Source organism: Glycine max, chromosome 10 (genome assembly GCF_000004515.6).
Source record: "Glycine max cultivar Williams 82 chromosome 10, Glycine_max_v4.0, whole genome shotgun sequence".
NCBI classification, from domain to species: Eukaryota; Viridiplantae; Streptophyta; class Magnoliopsida; order Fabales; family Fabaceae; genus Glycine; species Glycine max.
The window spans coordinates 43,243,813-43,271,032 of NC_038246.2; the positions used below are offsets into that span (position 1 = coordinate 43,243,813).

A 27,220-nucleotide genomic window follows, 5' to 3' on the forward strand; every position below is an offset into this window, starting at 1 on the left:
GTAATCACGTCCAAAACATTTGCTTGGAGGATCAGACAAGAAATCACGATAAGACCAACTATATTGTTGTGGCTTGTTATTCGATTCATGGAAATTTCAATGTACCTGTACCTTAAATCAACTTCGAGAATTATTTTTATCTCGTCTTTCGTAATTCTAAAGTGCTGCCATTAAATTGATTTTTTTGTTGTCTACTTTGTCTTCTTCATATTCTTTCTCATACAACTTTCTGAATTTGAGTCTAATTTAATTTTAAAAATTATCTCATAAAATAAAAGTTATCTCATTTATATATTTTATCTTATCATTATTTTTACCTCATGAGAAATTTGGGTTTTCCCAATAAAAATCAAATATATAAATTTCATTATGAGAGCAATCGCCACCACTCTGTTGTTTAAGTTATACTTTATAAGATTCTATGCAAAAATATGAAGCACAGATATGGGTCCTTGACACTGCCATTTTCCAATGAAAGACACGGGCATGTCCATGTTCATTTAAATTTATTTATTAAGTTTAATTAGCAGCGTATAGATTAAAAAGAGAAAACTGTATAATAGGTAGTCTCAAAAATTATTTTATGGCTTATTTATCGTCTAATTAAGTTACTTTAAATATCCTCCCAATTAATAGATTAAATTAATAATCCTGAAAATGTTGTACTATTGGAAAATTAAGTTTAATTTTTATTGTGGTCATTGTAAAAAAAGTATTTTACAAGTGAAATAGGTTAAATTTAACGAATGTGCTTTTTTGGCAAGCCCTAAAATTAAATTAGAATGGAAAGAAGCTTTGATGATGGATATATATGTGTTCATCTATGCATTAATGTGTTATGCATAGGTGGGTCTCATATAGGATGCAACAAAACAAAACAAAACATATATTACTCAAAAAATCCAACTAATTAACTTGACTCAAGTTATGGTGGGACACTCTTACAAGAACTAGACCAGGGACACTAACTTGAAGCGTTGGAACTTTATTAATTAGAAGGAGTGGTTATATTGAAGACAAAGAAAGAGACGTACACTCACCCTTGGAGAGATGAAACAGAAGAGGGAGTGCCATAATGATCCATAGCATAGGTAATAGTAGTAGATTGCAGCCATGTATCATAATCATGGACGAGGAAAATTTATTAATTATGTACCCATTGGTGATGATCATTGTTAATTTGTTCTCATCTATTAAAATAATTCTTCCATATATAATTAGTCTGTACCATTAATTATATATAGATATAGATTATGGAATGGAAACAAATGACAACCACATTATTTTTTTAACTATCAAATAATTACTTGAAAGTTGAAACACAAAATATCAAAAATAAATAACACCGATAGTGTAAATTTTATATTATTATTTAATCAGAAATTATCATATAACAAATTTACTAGTTTTTTTAATAAATTCTTTAAAATTCATATTAATGATTGGCAAGTTATTTAAATTTATATAAAATTTTCTTCATCTTGGCAGTCAATATGTGGTGTATTAAGCTCAAGGACAAATTATTACATAAATTCAGTATAGTTAATAAGGGGAAGAATTAAAAAATATTATATCATTATGAATATACTAATAAACATAATAATTTATAATAAAATTAATGATGTTTTATACCAAGATAATTAAAATTATTGATGTGTAATACTTTATTTGTGCAAGAATATACCTAAATCATTATTTTTAGTGTGTATTAACAATCGAAGAATTTTCTTTCTTCATTGTAGAAATTATTGAACTAAAATTTATTTCTTTTAACAAAGTCTTTTGCATATACACACAATTAAGAATATAGAATTATATCGATAAACATTATTGAGAGATTGACTATCAAACTAAATTATTATAAACATTAAAATTTATCCAAAATATCTCCTTATGCGTAGGTCACTTTTGCCTTCACATTCTTATCCTATTTCTAGATTTTAAGCTTCTGTGCCAACTGCTTTGAATATACTACTCAGATCAGAAGTTGCAAATAGAACCACCAATTTTTGAATCATCGTATTCTCATGGTCATCACTCGCTTTTTCCTTAGAAGTGTTGAAGGGCCAAATTGGATTGGGTTACCCACTCAATAAATAAATAAATAAATAAATAAAGTCGAGCATATATGAAAATGAATTGGGTTATATTAAGTTAGGAAAATTTTCGTTGGTCAATGCAAACCAAACATATGAAAAGAGGTTGATTTATTTAGTTGAGTATAAATGGAATACACCCATAGTATAAACTGTCAATCAATTATATATTATATTGCTAATATTCTAGCATGTGTAACGTTTAAGATAAAGGTTTATTTTATAGAACTAAACTTTATAATAAATAAATACTTTGAATTTATAAATTATATTATATTTAAAATTTATGATAGATAAATATTCTTGAACATATAAATTCTATTTTAGATTTATGGTAAATCACTTATATTGTGATATAAAATTATTTTTAATAATTGATATTTTAAAAAAATTACTGAAATTTGATTTTAAGAATAAACATGAAAAAGTGATTAAAAGAGACATGAGACCATGGATTAAGAAAATTTGTTAAAATTAATATCGTTGAAGAAAGTTTTCTAAAAAAATTGCCTTTCAAGATAACTATCTAATTTATATATATCATTGAAAATTATTAACTTTCATAATAAATATCTTAAAAATAAAATAAAATAATGATTTAACTGGTTGATGATATAAAATATTTTTAAATTATAAATTAAAATCAAAATTATATCAAAAAAACTAAAATCAAAATTAAACTCTGTGTTTTTATGGTTTTGTTCGTGAACTATCTATTTGTTACTCAATTCTAACAAACTTAGTCTTATAATTTTTCATTTGATTACTTAAACCATCTCAAATTATATTTTTCTTATTTAAATTGGATCAGTTATTCAAATTCATATATAAGTCTATCAAGTCTTCTATTATTTTTCTTAGTCCAGTTGGTACTTAGTTTAACGGTGTGGGTTAGTACATCTGGTTTTGGTTTAATATTTACCCAACGAGAATAATTAAGTAGACTTATATGTGGCTCTTTACATCAGACAAATATAAAAGTACAGTTTGATTTTTATGAAAGGCCATTCCAATTTGATTCTCTTTAGGCTAGGAATAGGATCGATGTTACTTAATTAATTTAAATAATCATCAACTATGCATGCAATGCTTCAAATTCCTATATATCTTAATATTATTTAGCATGAATCAATTGATATAAAATAGTTTTAGTTTAATTAATTATTTTAAGTTCAAATTTTGACTATATAATTATATTAAATATACAAAAACAAAATTTTATCATATATAATAGTTTTATTTAACTCAAACAATAATATTTTTCAAAAAAAAAATGTTTGTGGAATATATAAAAGAAAAACTCTAACTCTAAAGCCTTTCATAATGAACAGTTTGCCTTGCCCACATACATATTTAACAGCTCACTTAAAGTGTTATAATTATTCCTGACATGCCGTATGGATTTTTTCCCTTATTTTAATTTTTCAGGATCTTGTGTCAGAAGAATAAGAATAAGAGAAGGCTAAATTGTAAATAAAATAATCTGGTTTATGGCTGGAGTTTAATTGTAAGATAAAGTAGTCTCTTAATCTACATTACGAAATTACATCTTTTTCTTTCAATTTAAATTGCTAGTGTTTTTTTTTTCTTGAATTTATCTTCATCATGTTTACTCCAACAAGTAATGAATAAAATAACTTTGCTGATCATGTTTTCCTCCTATTGAACAATTATTTGTGAATGAAATGATATAAGTAAAACAAAAAAATTATATAAATATTTGACAATGTAATATATATGTCAGTAAAATTGAAATTGTTTATTATTTGAGACTTATGTTATAACTTAGTCCGTAGCTGGTCGGGCGTTGGGGGTGGTTGTTATTTTTCTGTACCAAATCGTAACTGTTAACCAACATTTGACTAATTAATCAAATACTTAGTGCCAAATACCAATCAGCTTACATGTGAAAAGTAACTGCAAATTCGAATCGATTAAGGTTACATATGTAAACTTGGTCAATATATTTGTATTTTAAAAAATTCATGTGAAGATCGTTTTTACTTTAAAGGGTAAACAGGTACATGATTTACGATAGGCTTACAACAGCTGTAGTGATTTAACTTTATGTGCTAATATATACGCCATGGACGCCCTTCTTTATTTCCCCCAACTGTTGTTGAGTTGTATATATTATACATGGTTAAATATATTTTATCACTTATACATTTTTTATTTTTTATTTTTTAATAAATTTTTATTTTATGGTGAATCTTTAATAAAATAATAATTTTATTTTTTTTATTCTTTTGATACTTATTTTTAATCTTGATAAATTAATAAATTTTATTTTTATTTCATAATAAAAAAAATTATTTGTTATTATTTGAGACTAAAACAAAATTTATTGATTTACGAGGAAGTAAAATAAAATATGAAAAAAAATATTACTTTATTAGAAGCTCAACGCAAAAAAAAATTATTAAAATAATCAAAAATTGATTATTTTATTAGGAATAAAAGAATATATTTAAGTCTATTATATATAATAAAAAAACTTATTTTCTTATGTTTTGTTAAAAATAATGAACAGATAATAATTACTTCAAATTAAAAATATTGTCATTTTTTCCTTTTTTTTTTTATAGATCCTTTTCTTTTTAAACCCGTACAACTAAATTTGGGTAACATTGTTTGCAGTAAGATGATTAAGATGATTAAGGTTACACGATTTTAAGAATGCCTTATAAATTTCAACTGATTAGATTAATAATATAAATTTAAGAGTCATAGTGATACTATATCTTATTCATACAAACAGGATTGCCTTTCATTAGAAAATAACTCTACTCTAAAAAAAGGAAAAGTGGGAACTAGAATGCAAACAAACATATAAAATAAAATCAAATATGAATAAGAAAGGAGGTACATTTTTTTTAAAATTAATTACTCGAGATTCTTTTAAAGCAAAATGGGCACTAAGCTGAGGCCAATTGTTTGCCATAATCCTAATTAGGTTCATTGGAAGATCTAGGACCCTAAGTAGGAGAATAATTTATTTAAAAAATAAAATTAATTATTATTATCATAAAAGAAGTAAAAAAAAATCCAGGACAAGAAATTAAAAAATATAAAATTAGAAAGAGCAAAATATACATATTTAAGATATTATATGTATTTTTTTTTAAAGTGACACCCCTCATTCAAGTTTGGATCTGCCATTGAGGTTGGCACCACAACCAGCAAGGCCAAAATAACAAAAGCAATTAGTCAAGATTTTGATAAATTGGTTTATATGCCTTTTTCTAGAATATTTTTTTAATAATGAGTCTATATATATAAAAAAAGAAGTTTATATGCTTTTTTTTTCTTTAGTGGGTGAGTAATTTTATATTTTTCACGTTTCATCCAATTTGACTTTTTTTTAATTGTGTAGCATCATTCTTTCCATTACAACAATGAGTTAGCAAAGGGTCAATTCCGATAGACAAAGTCCAATGTGCGATTTAATTCCGTTGGAACATGAACACATGCATTTTGAGAAGAACCGTAGACATAGTCATAATCTAAGCATCTTAAACTTTGAACATGATACACAATATCTGTACTAGTTAATAACCCGAATAAATTTTATTTATTCTGCTGATCATTACTGACAATGTGACTAATAATTTTTGTTAGTTTTGAAACATGATTTATTGTTTTTCCATTGAAAATTGGCATCTGATTGTTAGAAGATTGTGGGGAAGGCTTTATTAAGTGGGCACTACATCTGCCAAATAAATATTTATATTTATTAGAAGCTTAACTTGAAGGGTTTGACAAACAAGTTGAGTTGATAAGAACTAGGCCTTTGGAGTTTTGAATTTTTTGGGTTGGAGACATATTTCTACTGTCCTTCTCCCTCTCTCGTTACCAACTTGATTTTTAAGTATTCATGTTATGATTGATTTTGTCTTTGCTACTTAATTCCAATTCTAATGTCAATTTGTCAATGTTAATTTTCATATTTTATTACCCGTGGTTGCCTTAATGGGCTTCCTACAAGCAACCCCATGTTTACAAGGAAACATTTTCTCATAGGAAAAAGTAAAAAGCAAAAGAAAAAGAAAAAACAACTTAACTTTGTTATTTTGTTTAAGAAAATGTATTTCGCACCTAGTTTTATCATTTTCAATTTACCGATTTATATTAAATGCCAACAATATTTGAATTCAAATCTGTGTTGGGTAGTCATAAATCATTTTTAAATATTTTTAATAGAAAGTGTTCAAATTGGAGTTGGGAAGTGTAAAAGTGAAAAAGATGAGCCGAACTTTATTCTGAAACTTCTTGGTTGGAACCCAGTTGGCCATGCCTATGGTCCCGTAAACCTTCAATTTCATTGTTTTTATTATAATTGGAACTATTTAAGGCTGTTTTGTATTTATGTAACTCTTTGGCTCTTAAGCTGGAAGATTCAAAGCACTCATAGTGGTGGGGCTATGAAAGAAGAAAGGTTATCTCTTATTGGATAATTTTGGATATATATTTAAGGACGAAGGATATTAATTAGAGTACTATAATGGAAAGGGGAAAAAAAAACAATACAAATAACCTTTTTCCTTTTGCAGTATAAAACACTCCATATTCTCCCTCCACCACTACAAAGGAAAATGAAAATATATAAAATATTTCATTTCACTCTCACATGTCAGATGTTACATTATGTATCTCCATCCAACGTATTAGTCACCCAATTAAATTAAGTAAAAGTGTTTTAGGAGAACCGTATATATTGAAATATTTAATTGACATTTGTGGCTATGATGTCTCGTGCCAGATAGCCAGATACGTAGAGCTGGTTCTGGTAAAGCATAAGTTGGCATGTTAGTCATTTATCATTTATCTATTTGTCTTTCTATAAGTTTAATAATAATAATATAATCTTTTCTCATTACTGGGTTGTCCTCATTTTATAACTAAGATTCCAGACTGTATGGACATTGGGTCTTAAATCTTAAGTTACATTGACCAAACCAAACAATTTTGAGCACTACAAGGAGCCATATCAAGCATTTTGAATGTATATCTTTACCCTGTGCATAGAATATTTCATTTTTGCGCTTAAAAATATATTTTTTAAACAAAATGATTTATAAATCCTTAAATGAATATGTCATCAAGGATTCTGTCTAAAGTCTCCCACACAGTGTCACAGTGACAAATTGTAGTTCAAAATTTTGTTTGAAGAATTGATCACATTCAAAACAAAATTGTATTCTATGGAAGATACTAATGAAAAACTAAAAACATATCCTTAAAGAATATAAAATTTGAAAACAATAAAATATTAAACATAATTTTTTTTTCAAATAAATTTAATTATCAAATTAACCCAATTTTCATAATTGTAAAACTTTTTTTATTCATCTTTTAAAAAAATTGGGTGTCCCAAGGTGAAGGCCAGTTGAGGCTTTTCAAAACCCATTCGCAATTGGGCCGTATTCTAGATAGAAGGCTGTTGCTATGCGCATCATGCAAATTGCTGGTATATCCAGCATAACTTGCGCAATTCTCATTTTGCCCTTCCATAAAATTGATACAAATTGGGCAATTCGTAAGCCTCATACAGATGTCCAAACGATTTTTAAATATTTTTTTTCAAAAATATGTTTTACGAATTAATTTAAAATTAATGGCCCATGCAGGAATCCAACCTGTGACTTTCTCGTTATTAACACGACGCTCTAATCAACTAAATTAATAGACCAATTATATTATAAAATAATTAATATCACTATATGTAACACTAAAATTTTTAATGTGTATTTAATGCACATGTAAATTTAGATAATAAATTTTGTGACATTTAATTTTGATATAATAATTAATTTGTTTAAATATATAAATTGTAAATAAAAATCATAAGTTTATTAACATAAATCTACTAATGTATTTTTTGAACTTATTACAATTAATCTTGATCTAATAATGTATTTTTTTACATATATAAATTTAAAATAAAAATCATAGGTTTCATAAAAATTCATATATGTAAATATATTAATTATTATATCAAAATTAATTGTCAGAAAATTTATTATCTAAATTTACATGCTCATTAAATATATATTAAATAATTTTAAATTAATTCATAAAACATATTTTTGAATAAAATAAAAAATCATTTGGGCTACTTACGGATTTCCAATCCATATCAATTTTATGGAATGATAAAATTAAAATTATACAAGTTATGCTGAGTGTATAAAATGGGAATTACGCAACAATTTGCATGGTGCGCGTAGCAATATCCTAGGTAAAATTGTCGGATTTGAAATAATGAAGCCCAAGTTGAATTTGTAGTTTTTCTTGAAATCTAATTAAAATTCAAGTGAAATCCAATTAAAAGCAGAAGAAAAATCATTCATTGAAAAACTCTTAAAAGTAACTAATCATAATTTAACTTTTTCCCTTTTTATTGACTTGCCCACCATCAGTAATTCAATTGAATTCATTTTGCAAATTTAGAATTTTACAATCAATTAAAAGAATTACACAAGCAATTAAACAAAGAAAAACAAGGAATTGATGTAGACTTCCAAAATTTGGATTCAATCTACATTTTCCTTTGATAAAGTCAATCGAAATGAAACAAGAAGCCGTCTGGAAATTATCAACACAATTGCACTCGTTATTGTCAAGGATAAAATGGATGTATCTCAATAGCATAGAAATCAACAAGTATGACAAAATAAATAAAAAAATGGAACTGTTTTGATTACAAATAAAAATGCCTTGTGTAGAGCCTGAAAAGCACAAACCAAGAATGAGGACATGCACTAAAAAAAACTAGGTATGTGAAACTTACCTTATTAAATTATAAAAATTTGATAAAATTAATTGTTAAGTAGTTAAAAATAAAAAAATGACTAAAAAAATAATAAAATTATAATTTATTTTTAAAAATAAACAAAAAATTTGATAAATATTTTAAAGATAAAAAATATGAAAAATTAGAAACTATTTAAAAAACATTATTTTAGGTAAGGTGTCAAAACATCATTACTTTAAATAATATTTTAAAAAACACTAAAAATTAATTATAAAAAAACTTATTAACCAAACAGTTATATAAATTTTTCAACCAATAAAAAAAAGTAAAAACTAACTAAAATAACTACCCAACTTAACCAAACCAAAGTTAGAAAAGACATAATACAACTACTATTTGCGATAACAAGTTTTACAGGTCCGAATACACATAAAACAATTTTATAAACACAAGCGCATCCATCTTGAGCATAAAAAAAGAAGTATTATCCATGTTTTATATATTCCATCTGCATTAGAATTAATCATGTTGTTCAAATTCTATTTCTGATGATGACACCCACATCGTGACTAGACAAGAAAAAGAATCTACAAGGGTTAGGAAACTGCAACACCATAGAATACAAGAATGTTGCTCCCTGTCGCGCACAAACACACACAACATTGATGTATTCAAATATTAGATTATCGAATCAGTTTCTAGCATTCAGATCGGATCATAAAAACAGTTCAAGCTTTTTGTAATAATACGCATGAAGCTTGAGGTGAAAATCGGCAATTGAAATTAACGCGCCTGAACAAGCGTCTCGATAATGGAATTTTTGTGTTTGTAAAATATGAGTTGAAGATATTTATTGTTGGCCCAGACTTAGTTAGTTTGTTGGGTTGGTGAATCTGGGCTTCACCTTTGGGAATTTCTTCCTGCACCCTGAAATTTCTTGTACACCCAACACTTTTTTGAAATATTTCAAAATTATCTCTTTTTGAAATATTCCAAAACATACAGATTGACAATCCGTATGATTGTTACAGAATCCTTAAGAATCATATGAATTGTCAATCCGTATGAATCACACAGATTATCAATTCATATGATTCTTAAGGATCATGAATCCGTAATGGTCTTACAGATTACAAATTTGCAATGGCCCTACCTTTCCCACCCATCGCGGGCCTCTTCTTGCAGCTCATGGACTGTTATGCCAACTCCACCATACCGAAGCATTGCCACCTCCTTGCCATCGCCATTGCCACTGCCCTTCGCTCCAACGTTGCCATAGAGCACCTCCCCCTCACGCGGCTCGCATACTTTGTCGCTACCATCTCTACCCTCAACGACTCTGAGCTGGGGCTGGACCTCATGGTGCTCTCCACCCTCGTGTCCTTCATGGCCATCGCCCTCCCTTTGGTCTCGCCTCGCCGAAGTTGTGTGAGGCTGCTGAGATCCTCGTGACGACACTGACTAGGGAGGGGGAGGGAGTGGGCATGGCATGTGTGAGGTCACCACGAGCTTCTTGCCATCGCCACTGCCCTTCGCTTCAACCTTGCCGTGGAGTGCCTCCCCCTTACGCCGCCCGTGTACTTTGTTGCCGCCAACCTTGCCGTGGAGGTTCATGGGCTTACCGATTGCGAATCCATAATGTCCTTATAGATTATGAATCCATAATGGCCTTATGGATGGACAATCCATATAGGTTATACATAAGGGTGTTTTTGGTTTTTCACTCTTGGGTGTATAAGAATTTTGCTGGGTGCAGGAAGAAAGTCGCTTAACTTTTTATAGGTGAGCTAGTGGGATCTATTGCTTCTTGCACTCTTTCCTAAATGTTTTTTAAACCTTCAGGAAGGTAAAAAGAAAGTGTAGGAAGCAATAGCTGCTAGTGGGCCTATTGGCAATTTGGGTTCTACAGTACAAATTTCAACGCTGAAGGAATGTGAAACTCTTATCCTTCATTCATTGCTTTTCTGTTGAATAAAAATAATAATAAAATTAGGTGTTTGATGATTCATATTTGAATGGTTAATATTTAATTAGGAAGAAATACCTTATCAATGAACTGATTACTGGATCCTCTGGTTTGTCTGGGATTTAGTAATTGAATATCTAATGAGGTTAGTAAAGTGAACCTACACTCTTTAATAGAATTTTTTGTGTGGCACAAATCTAATAATTCACTTTTAAACACAACCAATGAGAATTTTACGGTGTGAATGAGGGTCTAACTTAATTAATTGAATAAGGTGTGTGAGTTATTATAATTTTTTTATATTATTTTTTATTTCTATCGATAAAAAAATGAGAATTTTACAGCTAATAAATTAAAAAAAAAATCTAACATTTTTTTAAAAAATTCCGTTCATACAAATCAGCAAACCATCCACAATTAAAATTTATATCTGTTTAGACAGTAAAGTGAATCTATCTACACTCGTTAATTATTCAATAGATAATTTGATTCTAACAAAAAAAAAAAAAAAAGTACACGGAAAACTTCATTCCTGCAAATCAGCAAACCTACATCTTATATTGTTCATCTTGAAATAGAAATATTCTTAGAGAGGATGATCCATGTATTACAGTATTAGATGAATGACTAGTTGGGTCAATTTAGTTATTTTCCTAGCAAAAGGAAAGGTTTGTGATAGTTTTATACCCGCGCGACAGTGAAAACATATTCTTATCTCTTCTAGAAATCTGTTGAAGCTCTGGAAAGTGGAAAGTGTTTTGGAGAATAACAACAGATACAAAGCAAAAGAGTAAGGCCTCTCGGTTCCTATTAAGATTCAGACTTTTAATTTGTTCCTTCTCTCTCTCTCTCTCTCTCTCTGCATGTTAGGAATTAGTAAATTAGGATGCTTAAGTACTGAGTGGACATTCTGTTAAGAAATCTCTGGCTATGATGTTGGAGTAGAAACATGTTCTCTCTACCTCGAAAAAAGAAAGAAAGAAACATGTTCTATGTAATAAAGAAATACAAAACTTTGGGCACAAGGGGTGCAGTGGCGTGAATGCACTGGAGCTACAATGGGCTTGTGAACAAAGCAAACTAACAAACGGGGCACGATGCAACTTTGGGCCTAAGAAAAATAATTAAGGATTTTGGGTTTAGGGTTAGCTTACAGATTTAGCCCACCAAGTCTGCAGGTTTCACAGACCAAGCCTAATTTGTCTATAGTTATGCTGAATTTAGAAAATTAAATCTATTATCCACTAGTTCCTTGAACTTAGCAAACCCATTCGCAGACCTTGGTTCCTATACCTATCCGCACTCGTACTCATGAATAAATGTGTTCATATACCATGATTAAAAAAACTATTAGTAATGTTATGTGGAACATAATATATATCCTAAATAAGAATAACGACCGTGGAGTAATACTGATAATATATATTCTAAATAAATAATCTTTAAAATTAATAGTAATAATAATAATAAGTATAATTTTAATTATTTTAATGAAGCAAAGTGAAAAAACAACTTATTAAAATGAATTTTTAATAAATGTCTTATTTTGAGGAGAGAAAAACAGCTAAATTTGAGCTATGTAGTTTGTAAATTAGTTCATAATAATTCACTGGGCATGCTCTTGTATTATTCGGAGTCCACTCCACGATTGAGACTTATGAAATACCTGTTTGGTCAATTGAACTTTGAGGCTTGATACTTGATAGATACCCTAACCCTACCATTTGCAAATGATTGACTAATGTTCATCACTGCCTGGTGGTGAGGTGAGTGGAGAACATGGATTTATAATTTTATATGATGATTTAAAGCATTGAGTGGGTGTCACTGGCCCAACATATTTGGTAGTCTTTTCATTACTTGATGCCTTGATGGAGTGTTTTTAATTATGAATTATATCTATATTTAGTATCCAATATTTTTTTTAGTAAATTACACAAACACTTGTTATTTTTTTTAATTGTTACTGTAACCTCGGTTTTAGGGAGTGTTAGTATGATATATAATGAGGTATCATTGAAATGTTTTCAAACATATGTTTAATATAAGTATAGAAAAGAAATAATAGTGTTATGTGTAAATTAAAAAAGTTTACGAGGTGCGAGTATTATTTGCTTTTTTTAATGAAATTGAAATGTTAATATTTATTGATCATATTCTATTTATCTATATGATAAATGAGTGAATGTACATGGATGAAGATGAAGCACTTTAAAGAAAGAAAAAAAAAACGAAAATCAACGCATAGATGCAAGTGAAGCCATGATCGTAATAGACAAAAAAATTAGGTGGCCCATGACAGACCTTCATCAGCCCGGATTTTCGGACAAATAACGCCTTCTTAGGCCCTATCAAGTGAATTATTGAGTTATATATGGACGAAAATCACGGCCAATTGGCAGATCTATTAATAATGTGAGAAATTTTTATATTAACTATCGGATTAAAATTAATTAGTGTTAAGATCCATTTTGGAAACAGTTACTTACAAATTGTATTTAGGAAAAAATTGATTAGAGATCAAATTTTAACTAATCCCACACAACGGCGATTGGTATGTATCTCTTCGTTATGTTTGTACGTGTATATTTCGTACCAAATAGCAGAGGTTAAAATAATTAAAGACATATAGAAAAAGGAAAAAAATATTTAAAATATCTTATAAGTTTAAAATCACGGGTAAAAATTAAATTGTTAAAACAACATTTAAATCGTAGTGGTAAGATTATGTGCTATAATTAAATTAAATTAAATTATTTTTTTAGTGGTTTATTGCGAACAATATCAGTTATATATATAATAAAAGAAATTATTGAAGGTGATGAGAGGGTCTGAGGGTGGATAATCACTCGTCAAAAGTTTATCTCGTAGGATTAAATTAATAGGAATTGTAATGTACAATTAAATTGATATTTTTTTGTTCATTCTATTGCATATGTAATTTGTTTATTATGATCATTGTGCGAAACAGATCTTTTCGGAACGATAAAATGGTTCTATAATTTTTTTATTAAATATATTCTGAGAAATTTATCCATTATTTATCCTAATCAGGTTTTAATAGTAATATTTGTAAAAACACATGAATTATGGTTGTTACTAGTTTAATTGAAAAATTATCTGTGATTCCGTATTATGTTGACTATATATTTTTATTATTCGAATTTATTTAACATTACGTTAAGAATTTTAAATCAATCTCACCAGAGGACAATTTACTAGATTAATCTCCATGGTGCATGCATGTGGGCGAGTTTCATATTTTATGTAATTCCCATGCAAGTTCAACAGATGAATGAAAAAGTAAGATGCAAATTCGTTGGAACCCACGTTTGAAGCCTCTCCAACGGATTCCCAAATCTAATTTCTTAAGGGCAAACTTTCATTGTATTAGTTTTTTTAGAGTTTATTGAATTGAATTAAATTATATAAGTATTACACCCTTCATTTCAAAATAAAAATCATTTTTGGTTGTTTTACACATAAAAAATAATAATAAATAGGTGAAAGTATTGAATATCAATTTTATAAAATTAACCTTATAATATCATTAAATTATTTTTAAATTTTTTAGTTCATCATTAATATATTATTATTAAGATAATAATTATATTGAGAAAAAAAATAATATTATACGACATTATCTTTTAATTGTTTTTTTTCTTTGTGCGCAAATAAAAATATATATATTAAAAACGGTGCCAGAGGTACCAAAAATACCAAGTAAGTGATCAATAAGTTAGATACTATTTCATCCCAACGTTATCTTTTAATTGTTAATTATCTTTGACATGAAGAACCCTCATTTGAATGATAATTTTTTTGACTGCACGTAAACATTTCTATTCAGATTCTTATGGAGTCTATAAAAAAAATACATATGGAATCACCGAGTATAAGGGAGAAATTAAAGTACAAACGCAAACATTCATATTTTTTTAACTGCACGTAAACATTTCTAATAAACGGAATAAAGCAAGAAAATCTTCAAGGATCTTTGTTCACATGCATGATTCAAAAATAGTTTAAAATAATTATCCTCATTAATAACAATTATATAATTAATGAGTTCAAACTAGCTTAGATAAAAAAAAAGTTATATAATAAGTCTTTAAGTATTAAAAAAGTGTTTAGTCAAAAATGTGTAGCTTACCGTGTCCCGTCCTCCCTTCCTTTTCAGCCATGCCATATAGTATGAACCGTTTTCATACGAATTTCAAATCAATCAATAGTTTATATTTTAAATTAAGAGATCTCTTAATCTGAAATAGTTATCTAATTTAAAAATTTATTTACCAAACATGACATACGAGACGTTAAGACACTTGTAAGGAGATCCAAACATTATTTACATTGATAATATGTATTGAATAAGTGTCCAACACGTACCAAAATTAAAAATTATAATAAGAAAAGCAGAATGAAAGTCCAAAAGTCTAGAATATACACATTAAAAAACAAAGATAAGAGGTCATAACTATAAGATGGTAGTTAGACTTGTACTTAAAACAAACAAATAAAGAGTAGAGGACACACAAATGGTAGTTAAGAGGTAACAACGCGATTTCAAATATATAAAAATACATACATTAATTCATAAACTCCACATATCATTGATTTCGTACCGTCATTATCCTCTACTCAAATACTATTTCAACTCTAATACTTTGTCTGAGTTTTTAAAAGATATTAAAATTAATCAAATGACGAATGGTCATTTTGTCTAATCTATTTTCATATCATAAATTAAAGGGGGAACTTCTCATTCTTTCTTATTTTTCGATTAAATATTTTTACTATTTCATATTTTCAATTAAATCATAAATGTACGCATCACGCACCATTTTTATTTTTCGCAACTAGCACAGAAGAAAAACTCTCAACTATTTCAGACAATTTTTATTTATCTTTATTTATATATTTGATCTTTTTAATTGTTTATCATCTATATTTTTATCTTTGAATTGAATTTCATTAATTATTTTTAAAAAAACATCAATAGTTAAAAAAACCTGATATCATAAGAGAGAAAAAAAATTTACGTTGAAAATGTAAACAAGTTTATACAATCACCCAACACAAGCCAGTAAACAAGTTTATACAATCACCCAACACAAGCCATGTTTAATTTATTGATTTTTAAAATAATTATCTTAAAATAATTTAAATAATAATTTATGATTGAATAGCAATGTAAAACTATTTTATATCATCAATACATAAACATTTAACTATTACATAATTTAAATTATTTCTTCTCTGTATCAATTAGAATAATTATATTGAACAATAACATTTTAAATTTTAAATAATTATCCTGTACCGAGAATGATTTTAAGAATTTTTCTTTCAACAGGAGCATTTAATTCTAGGGATTTTTTTCTTACATCTTATATCTTTCAATCTATCATTGCATCTTTATTTTTAAATTGAATTTCAGTATTATTAAAAAATATCAATATTTTAAAAAAATTGTATCACATTGTAAAGTGTTTGTCATAAATTTAAAATATAATTTAAATGTTCAAAATATTTATATATTATAATTATTAATGATTAATATAATTTATATTTTCAAAATTATTTATTTGTTGTCAATTTGAGTTCTTCCTCTCTCTATAAATTATAAAAGCTACATAATTTGAACGAGTTGTAATACTTTATGGTGTATTTGATATAGAGGAGAGAAATAATATTGAAGATAAATTTTGTATTTTTTTAAGACCTACACTTTTTACAATCTATTTTAATTCAAAAAATAATTCTTCTATTTTCATCATCTTTATTATTATTCTCTAAACTAAACACACACAATCAAGAACGTTTTTAGATTCTTTTTTTTGTACGAGTGTTTTTAAGGATTTTTTTTCTCAACATTGTATCTCTTATAATTTATCATTATTAATATCCTTAGTTGTAACGTAAAATTTTAATATATTTTTTTTAAAAATTATCAATAATTATAAATAATATTGTATCATAAAATAAATTATTTATCATAAATATAGAATACTTTATATGTTTAAAAGTATTTATTTATTAAAAATTTTAACAATAGTATAACTTATATATTTAAAGTATTTATTATAATTTTTAAATGTAAAAATAAACATTTATTCTGTATAATGAACAAACTAAAATAATAGTGTATAATAAACATTTTTCTTGTACATTTCACAGACTAAAGTATTAGTTTAAATATAAAACAAACTACTATGAGTTTTTATATATCCTTTTTTGTATTTTTACTCAAAATCATTTTTCACATAACATGGCCAAAAACAAAAATTATTCCAAAGTCATTTCACATAACATGGCCAAAAACATAAATTATTCCAAAGTCATTTTCACATAACATGTCCAAAAACATAAATTATTTAACATAATAATCTATATCAATAATTGAACACAAAAATAATATTTAAAAACAATCGAATTTAAATACATAGATAATAATTATATATATATATATATATATATATATATATATATATATATATATATATATATTAATTTTACCATGACTATATCTAAAATTAGTTATAAAAATAATATTTAAAAAAATCATCTAGTTCACATACAATGCTTGTTTATTATAAACACTTAGTTATATAAAAATCTTGTACATTTTTTGAAGTTCAGATACTGGTTTATTGTAAATCTAAAATACAATTTATATATTTAAATTAAGATACTTATCTACAGAGACGGGGCCTGAGAGGGTTTGGCCCGACTTTTACTTTTTTCTAATTTTAACTTTTTTAGTATAGAAGATATTTTAATATTAGGTTAATTTTACATTTTTAAGGATCTGATTTTGGAGATTTTTTTAGTTATATCATGATATGAGTGTTAATTGTTAAGTAATTTTTAGTTTTATAGATGATTAATATCCTTCAAAAATTATATTTAAAGAATTCAAAGTTAGTTTTACTCGAATCAGCAGTATGTTGTTATTTGATTATGAATATAACAGTAGTTATTTGTTATTTTTTTTCTTAACAATATGTTATTCTATTCTTATAGTTCTCATATATAAAGATAATGACGTTTTTAAGATAAATATTTTATTTCGTTTTTTACAAACTTCATTGGGATATTGTTTTATTTTATATTTTTTTGCTTCTTAAGCAAAATATTTGAGTAAGTTTAGAGTCTTTTTAAAAAGAAAAATAGAGACTAAGGAATGATTTATTTTTTAAATAATGAAAAATAAACATCATTCTACTTAATTATAACAATTAAAAATACATTTAACCCTAAAATTAATAACGAATTCCCATTGTCTAATACTGCTAAAAATCTAGAATTAAGAAGGAGAAGAAAGAAGAGGGAAAAAAATGAGATGGAACAGATTCATCAGTATTCAGGTGGCACTCTACATACACATCTACCAGCTCAAAAAAGGGTGGATCCTTGCATAAAATGACATACATGGCACAAAGGTATCGGAAAAGTAGCTCTCATTCTTAATTATTATTTGTACTGGGGAGTATGTTAAAATCCGGATCACGTGTGTATTTCAAAAGAGAAATTAACAAAAACAACATAGTTCTTTTTTATTGGATACATCAACATTTCGTTACATATTTAACAACCACATGAAATATGTGAAACTTAAAAAAATTAAAATTAAAAAATAATGATAATTGAGTGATAAAATGTGAAATTAAATTAATATTTTTTATATGCATGGAAGATAGAAGATAAATGAAAAAAAAATACGATTATATTATAAGATGAATTATTATAAGGAAGAGAGAGATATAAAAAAATATATTAAATAATTAAAAATATTGATGCGATTTTGATATTTAAGAGTGTCTAAAACTCTAAAAATCATTATTGTTCATATTTAGATTTATTTGACAAGATTATAACTCTCGCTAGTATAACACTTCGAGTAGTGGAGGCTAGGTACAAGTGTATAACCGCGTGAGTGCTATATTTGTCACTTGATTTTATAAATATTTAATTAATTATCTCATGCAAAAAAAAAAAAACATAATTTTAACGTGAAAACTGGAAATTTTACCGTTTTATTCTATTTTGATAATCCACAAAGAGAGCCTCGACTCTATATAAGGAGGAGAACAAGAGAGCAGGTGGCATGAATCCTTTGGGGTCTTGCTATCTGCTTCCTCGTAGTACTTCATTGAGAGAGGCAAGTTCTTAAGCCTTAGCTCTGCTCTTCTCTCTCAACTAGCTAGTTTCAGTTACTTTTTCCTTAGCCTTTTTTTTTCACATGAACGAAACATGTTGATATTTTTGGTATTTCTTTACATATACTTTGGATTTGTAAAAATCATGCTTTTGCCATCAGAGAAAAAAACCTCGACTTATACGCTCAACACACCACCGGCAAAATAAACATGCCCAAACTGTGCCACTCATCCTAAAAGAATGAATTAATAGTCACTTCAAATGGAAAAAGACCCATATGTTGTAAAAATGGTGCTCTTATTTCTCCACTATTTTTTTCCCATGTAATTAACACAATATGCCTTAATTATAAGGCCTCATCATGCTCTAACTTCTTACCCGTTTTTTGGTATATGCTTTTAGATTTGTGAAAATCATGCATGTTGCTAATATCTCAAAACACACAATTTGCAACCACAAAAATAAGAACATGATTCACTTTTAAAAGGACACAGTAAATATATATGCTGTCCAAAACGTGCAAAGTGCAATTATTTCTCCACATTTTTGTGTTCATGTAATATAATTAACACAATATATTCGAAAGGGTCTATATGCTAGCTCTGACATTTAACACAATTTTTTCTTGTCTCTCACCCCAGACATGGACACTGTACTAAGTACTACGCTGCTACTCATGTTGGCATGCTCCATCGTGCATGTTCTTCGTTCACTACAAGCAAGAATGAGAAGAAAATCAAACTACAATCTTCCACCAGGACCCTCTCTTCTCACCATCATTAGAAACTCTAAACAACTCTATAAAAAGCCACAGCAGACAATGGCCAAGCTTGCCAAAACCTATGGCCCCATAATGCGTTTCACCATAGGCCAATCAACCACCATAGTAATCTCCTCAATAGAAGCCACCCAAGAGGTTCTCCAAACCCATGACTCATTATTCTCGGACAGAACAAACCCCGACATCACAACCTCGTACAACCACAACCGTTACAGCTTGGTTTTTCTCCCTGTCTCACCCCTCTGGCAAGAACTAAGAAAAATCTGCCACGGAAACTTGTTTTCGGCAAAGACCCTTGACGCAAGCACGGACCTTAGGCGCATGAAAATGAAGGAGCTTCTTACCGATATCCGCCAAAGAAGCCTCAACGGCGAAGTGGTGGACATTGGAAGAGCAGCCTTCATGGCATGCATTAACTTTTTATCGTACACGTTTCTCTCTCTGGATTTTGTTCCCTCTGTAGGTGATGGCGAGTACAAACACATAGTGGGGACTCTGTTGAAAGCAACGGGGACACCGAACTTGGTGGATTATTTTCCAGTGTTGAGGGTGTTTGATCCACAAGGGATCAGGAGGCACACCACCAACTACATTGACAAGTTGTTCGATGTGTTCGATCCCATGATTGATGAACGCATGAGGAGGAGGGGAGAGAAGGGTTATGCCACTAGCCATGACATGTTGGATATCTTGCTGGATATTTCTGACCAGAGTAGCGAGAAGATTCATAGGAAGCAGATCAAGCATTTGTTCCTTGTATGTATATGTTTTCCTCTCTCTATATCTCTTGCTTTGTTTTGTTGTGCTTCACTACTAGATCTGAATTTTTTTTTGCTGTTACTATTCATCATCCACTCATTAAGCAATCAGGGGTAACTAGGTGGATATAGATAAAATAACTAAAATTTAAATTTTATTCTCATTAATGAAAATTAATTTTTAATTAATATTTATAAAACAAAAACTCACATATATAAATAAAAATATCACGTTGACAAAAAATCTAATACAATTTTTTCATTTAAAATATTTTTGTTCTTAAAATTTATTTTAGACATCTCTTGGACTTTCTTATTATCAGCAGCTCTCATAATTATTGGATGAATACCAAAAACAGCAATTCTGATAATTATAGGATGAATATACCAACAAAGTCGAGACATTTAATTGATGGACCACTGAATTGATGATATAGACATGGTGCAGAAAGAGACAAGACCTACTTTAAAATAAAATAAAAAGTAGTATCTAATTATAGATAGGGAGATATCTTAATATAAAATAAAAAGCAAAAATTGAATGAATACGCAAAGACTCATATTTTATCTCAGTTAATAAATTGAATTAAAACACTCATTCTAAATTTTAACCGTTCCTCCATCCAGCAATTATAAATGGAGAGCTGCTATTATAAATATATAAATGGTGGGCTACTTAATTACTTATCAAGAATTTATCTCTACGAAAGTGGCGAGGAAAGTCAAGGAATTATACGGGTCCTTTTTAAAAGACTTTATTATCTTTGCTTTTTCATATATATTTTATTTGTTAGAGTATTTATATTATTTCATATTTTATATTTTTATTTTCTATACATTAATTAAGAAAAATCTTTTAGTTTTTTTCTTCAGTATTTTCTCCTACTAAACAACCTTAAAAAATCATTTTATTTCTACTTACTTTCCTTCTTTCCATTTTTGTTTCTTTCACTGTCCTACGAATCTAAGGGCCTAGCGTGTTAGGGTAAATTTCTTTAAAAGTAATTTTAAGAGAAGCAAATAAAAATAAAAAAATGAGATGATTGATTAAATTTTAAAAGCTCTCTCATATAACTTTTTCAAAAGATGATACATCTACAAATTAGTGAATGATTAGGGAATGGACAACTAATTTTAACTTATAAAGAAATTAATTTCATTTTATTCTTCTTATTCATTTCTCTTATAAGTGCTTCTAAAAAATTTACCCAAACAAGCCCCTAGTATAGTTGTTTATTGTGCAAATAATTGAGTGAATTTGAATATTAAACACAACAAAGAGAGAGAAATAAAATAAATTAATATATTTTAAAGTCTGAATTGAGATATGCTTATTAAGGGTTGCATCAAAATTTTCTCTTTTCTACCATTTTTGTGTCTTTCTAAACAATAAAAAACAAAAAATCTATTTCACTATTTTTTTTTTTTTGTCTCCTATTTCTTTCCCTCCAAAGTCACGGGAAGGATAAATAAAAATTCATCCAACTATTAATTAAGTAAGTAATAATATGGATAAAAAATCAACTCATAGATACAATTACATGAGTTCGACTCATATTTATAAGTGGATAAATTGTAAATATTTGGAGCTCTGGAGATTCAACTGTCTCAATTTTTTTATTTATTTCTCATACAAATGCTTGAATATGTGGAAATGTGAGGGAATCCAGTTGGAGTTTGACAGTGAATGTAATTTGTAACAGGACCTATTCGTTGCGGGGACGGATACAACAGCCTACGGCTTAGAGAGAACAATGACGGAACTAATGCACAATCCAGAAGCCATGAGAAAAGCGAAGAAGGAGATAGCAGAAACAATAGGAGTAGGAAAACCGGTGGAGGAATCCGACGTGGCAAGGCTGCCATACCTGCAATCAGTGATAAAAGAATCTCTGCGAATGCACCCACCAGCACCACTGCTACTGCCACGAAGGGCCAAAACGGACGTGCAAGTCTGCGGCTACACGGTCCCACAGGGGACACAGATCCTCATCAACGAGTGGGCCATAGGAAGGAACCCGGCCATATGGGAAGACGCACATAGGTTCTCGCCAGAAAGATTCTTGGACTCTGACATAGACGTCAAGGGTCGCCACTTCAAGCTCACGCCGTTCGGGAGCGGAAGACGAATTTGCCCTGGCTCCCCCCTCGCCGTTAGGATGCTGCACAACATGCTCGGTTCCTTGATCAACAACTTTGACTGGAAGCTTGAGAACAACATTGACCCCATCGACATGGACTTGGATCAGTCCCTCAGGGCTATCCCTGTTCTCGTAAATGCCAACTAATTCAACATCATCTGTATGTTGGCATGCCATCCCATGTACCTTTTTCTCAGAAACAGCAAACAGAAGCTTGATTCTTTGGTTTGAATGTTTCTCGTATGTGCTAGCTTTGATCCAGCTTGTTTCTTCCAGCCTGGGTTTAGGATAAATAAATAACCAGGCTTTGAGTAACATGATGATCATTTATTATGTTTATTAATTGTTGCAGAAGATAGGAGTCGTCTGAGTGTAGCTTTAATCTAGCTAGTTTGATTTGGCTTGTAGTGCCTCTTTGTGTTAGCCTTTGTATGGGATGTAAAACAGTGTCCTCTTGAAGGAAAGAAAAAAAATAGTTGTTCTCTATTGTTTCTATTTTGTCTACTGATGATTCTAGTTTTACTTTATTTTTTGTTGCTTGGTTAGTTGATCATTTTAAATTAGGAAATAATTATTTCAATATAATTAAATTTAATACTATCAATTATCTAATTCATCATAATTTAAATAATATTCTAATTGATAACAAAAATTTATCTCTTATATATATATATATATGAATTTATTGGTTAAATTTTTAGATGGAGACTAGTCAGTGATAAAGGGAGAAAAAGGCTTCAACCTTTTATCCTTCAAGTTCGTAAAACTGAACAAGACAAGCAAACCTAAAAATGTTTTGTTTTGTTTCTTTTTATCAGCCATGCTTACAAAAAAAAAAAAAAAAAAAAACTATATAATATGAATAAAAAAAATGAACTTTGAGAAACTCCTTATATAAGGTCAACAAAGATAATTCTATTTAAATTAAAAAATGCGCACAACTTGAAAAGATCAACATTCCCCATATATATAAGGTTCACACATACACAAAATTGGGGCACGATATTTTGTTTAAGAAAAAACAACATATGGAATCATTTTTTTTTTTTGTCAAATTCAAATTTAAGAAAAGAAATCATACTCCCATTCAAAACAGAAAAAGGTTTGAACTCAAAAAATACTTATGAAGATCCTTACATAAACATATAGACTACAGTATCATTTAAATAAACCACTAGTTATTTATAAATCAATTAATTAGGAGTTTTTTATTTTTAGAATTTTGTAAAATTAATTTTCAAATAATTAACGTGTAAAAGCTGTTTTCTAGTACTAACATTTAAAATATAAAAAAAATATTTTTGTTTAATAATAAAATAGATCATTATTAACTATAAAATGAATATGCTTTTTAAAATTTCAGTAAATTTTATATCATAAATTAATTTACTAAACAAAAATCAAGATAAAATCAATTCTATAAAAATACTTGTAATTATACTAAAATTAAACTTCCAAAAAAAATCACCCGTGACCGTAATGAATCCTATCGTACATGCTTTTGCTTTTTGTCTACCCGTCATTTACATGAATGAATGAAGGGTGCTGCTAGGTGCACCCAGCAAAAATGTTGGTACACCTAGCAGTTTATGTGAAATGATCAAAATACCCCTGTTTTTTAAAAGCATTTGTGCACCAGCAGCGCGCCTTTTCCTCTTCTTTTCCGCGTTTTTGTTATTTTGTTCTGTGAGCTTAGTTCATCTTCTTCCGCGTTTCTCTCGTCTTCTCTTTCGCTTTGCTGCTTCCAGCGAAGTGGTGGTGTTGTTGTTCACCATTGTTGACGGCGTCGTGGTGATGCTTTCGTTCTTCTTCTTCGTCGGTGCTTCTCTGTTGAGGAAAGCATTTCGTGCCTTTTGCTTTTGTGCTTCCATTGTTGTTCGTTATCGTGCTTCCATTGTGTGTGTCTTCTTCGTTGTATGTAGATGATCCTTAACCATGAAAACATGATCCGCGTTTGAGTTCTGCGCCGCTGGATACATGCGGATCAAGTTGAACATGTACATTATGCTGGCAAAAATCCTTCTCGTTGTGGATGTGTGATGAGAACTACTCACAATCTTCCTTGTACATGCGAGCTATCTAGATATGTTCTTAGTATCATACCACTTGAGACAATTCATATGTTTTGGCGGAGACTTAGTTTTTCTTACCAAGGATTATCTGAACACCAAGTGAGCATAACCGAAGAGATGAAAATCATATCCAATCGATTTGAAGAGCTTGATATTTGTGGCAAAGTTACTTTGAAGAGTAAATTTCGGGAAATTGCTTACTTTGATCTAAACTCTATGAGTGTTCCTACAGAAAAGACGAAAACAAAAGATGCTCAGAAGAAACCAATGACCAAATAACGAAGATCAACAAAGCGTGATTCGTATTACTGAGAGTATGTTTTTGTATAAGGCATACGAATTGTCAATCCGTATCCCTTGTACGGATCTCTACCATGCTTGCAAATCCGACAATGAGAGAGAACGAGACTTACCTCGACGCGATGGATCTCTATTGTGGAAATGCAAATGGCGTGGCAGCATCGATCACTGGTGGCACTAATGGCGGCAACGGTGAACGAGGTCAGCAGTGGAAACGCAAAGAAGATGAAGAAAAAAAAAGAGAGGAAGCATTGCTACAATAGCTGAAGCGGGAGAGGAAAAAAGGAAAAACTTTTTTAAAAAAATAGGTGAAAGACATTTTTGTCACTTCACCTATTTTGTGGGGTCCTGCAGTTGGGTTGGTACCCAAAGCAAAACCCCATATCTTATGGCTATAATAGCTGGTGGCACTAATGGCGGCGACGACGAACGAGGTTGGCGGTGGAAACGAGAAGAAGACGATGAAAAAAAAAAAAGGAAGCATTGCTACAATAGCTTAAGAGGAGAGGAAAAAAGAAAAAAACTTTTAAAAAATAGGTGAAAGACATTTTTGTCACTTCACCTATTTTTTGGGGTCCTGCAATTGGGCTAGTGCCCAAAGCAAAACCCCATATCTTATGGCTATAATAGATGGTGGTACTAATGGCGGCGACGACGAACAAGGTCGACAGTGAAATTGCGAAAAAGACAAAGAAAACAAAAAAAAAAGAGGCATTGCTACAGTAGCTGAAGTGGGAGAGGAAAAAAGAAAGTTTTAAAAAAAATAGGTGAAAGACATTTTTGTAACTTCAACTATTTTGTTAGGTCTTGCAGTTGGTGCCCAAAGCAAAATCCCATATCTTATTGCTATAGCCCATATCAATATTAATCAATTTTGTTGTAAGAAAGAATAATTCCAAGGCAAATATTTAATTTTTTTATCTATTTTAATATAAAGTTTTTTTTTATACTGGATTAGAATTCATTTTAAATGTAATATTTAAAAAATCATGCTGTAAAAACAATTAATATAATATTTAAATGTATCTATTTTATCATTTAGTATTTATTTTAGATAGCACTGAGTAGAATTATTAAAATCTGTATAATAGTAACAAAAATAACATTACCTAAATTATAAGTTTGAATTTTTATATGAATAATATTTTCAAACTCTTACAGTATTTTTTTCATAAAGCTTTTATATTTATTAAATGAATACAAAATTCAAATACATTTTATGAAAGGGAGTATCATACCAGTCAAAAATATAATTTACATCAAACCCAAGTTAATCGATACATTATTAATAGTTTTTTTTTTTTCTAGAGACATAACTATTTTCACGAGAAATCATTTTGCTTGAATCAAATAGGATTATTACTGAAAATAAAATATTTTATATAAATATTTAACTGAGTTTGATATCTTAAACTTGAAACCATTGGTTAAAATGAAATAATTTAAACATTAATTTATCCACGAACTCGATAATGCTTGTATATCATTAATATGCATCAAGATAAATATAATGTGTACTTTAAATTTATATAAAAATTAGCAAAATTATTTGAACATAGTTTTACAATTTTCTTCACAAATTCAACATAAAAAATTAAAATATTGAATATTTATAATGTCACAATTTCATTAACAAAAATTTATTTTATTTGAATTTATTAAGAAGAATCTTAGGAGGCGTTTGATAGAGTTCTCTTTTTTAGTTTTTTACATAAAAGAAACTTATTTCATTTCAAATGTAATATCAGAAAAGATATAAGAATGAATACAATTAAAGATTTGGGTGTTGGCAAAAATATAGACATCCTAGCTAGATTATGAACCACTCAATTAGCTTGTCTTCTTACAAAATTTATCCTGAAGTTTGTGACGCTATTGAGATATTGTTTACAAAGAAAGATAAGGCCAGTGACCTCTTGAGAATTCATAAATTGTAGAATTGAGGTCATCAACAACAGACTTATAGTTCCTTTTCGTACGAAATGTTTGTAACATATGAACAACTCAATTAATTTATCTTCTTACAAAATTTATCCTAAAGTTTGTGACACTATTGAGATATTGTTTACAAAGAAACATAAGATCAATGACCTCTAATCCCTGAATTGTAGAAATGAGGTCATCAACAACATGCTTATAGTCCATTTCATAAGAAATCCAAATGTAAGAATATTAGTTCTTCATAT

At 28.7% G+C, this 27,220-nt stretch overlaps 1 protein-coding gene across 1 annotated transcript; it reads left to right on the plus strand.

Moving 5' to 3' along the window:
• The first annotated feature begins 18,926 nt into the window (after positions 1 to 18,926).
• Positions 18,927 to 23,242, plus strand: CYP76O2 (7-ethoxycoumarin O-deethylase-like). Its single transcript, NM_001289248.2, has 3 exons — positions 18,927 to 18,983; positions 19,624 to 20,519; positions 22,225 to 23,242. Exons 2-3 carry the CDS (start codon positions 19,626 to 19,628, stop codon positions 22,807 to 22,809), a joined length of 1,479 nt encoding a protein of 492 aa, NP_001276177.2. The 5' UTR covers positions 18,927 to 18,983; positions 19,624 to 19,625; the 3' UTR covers positions 22,810 to 23,242.
• The last annotated feature ends 3,978 nt before the right edge of the window (positions 23,243 to 27,220 follow it).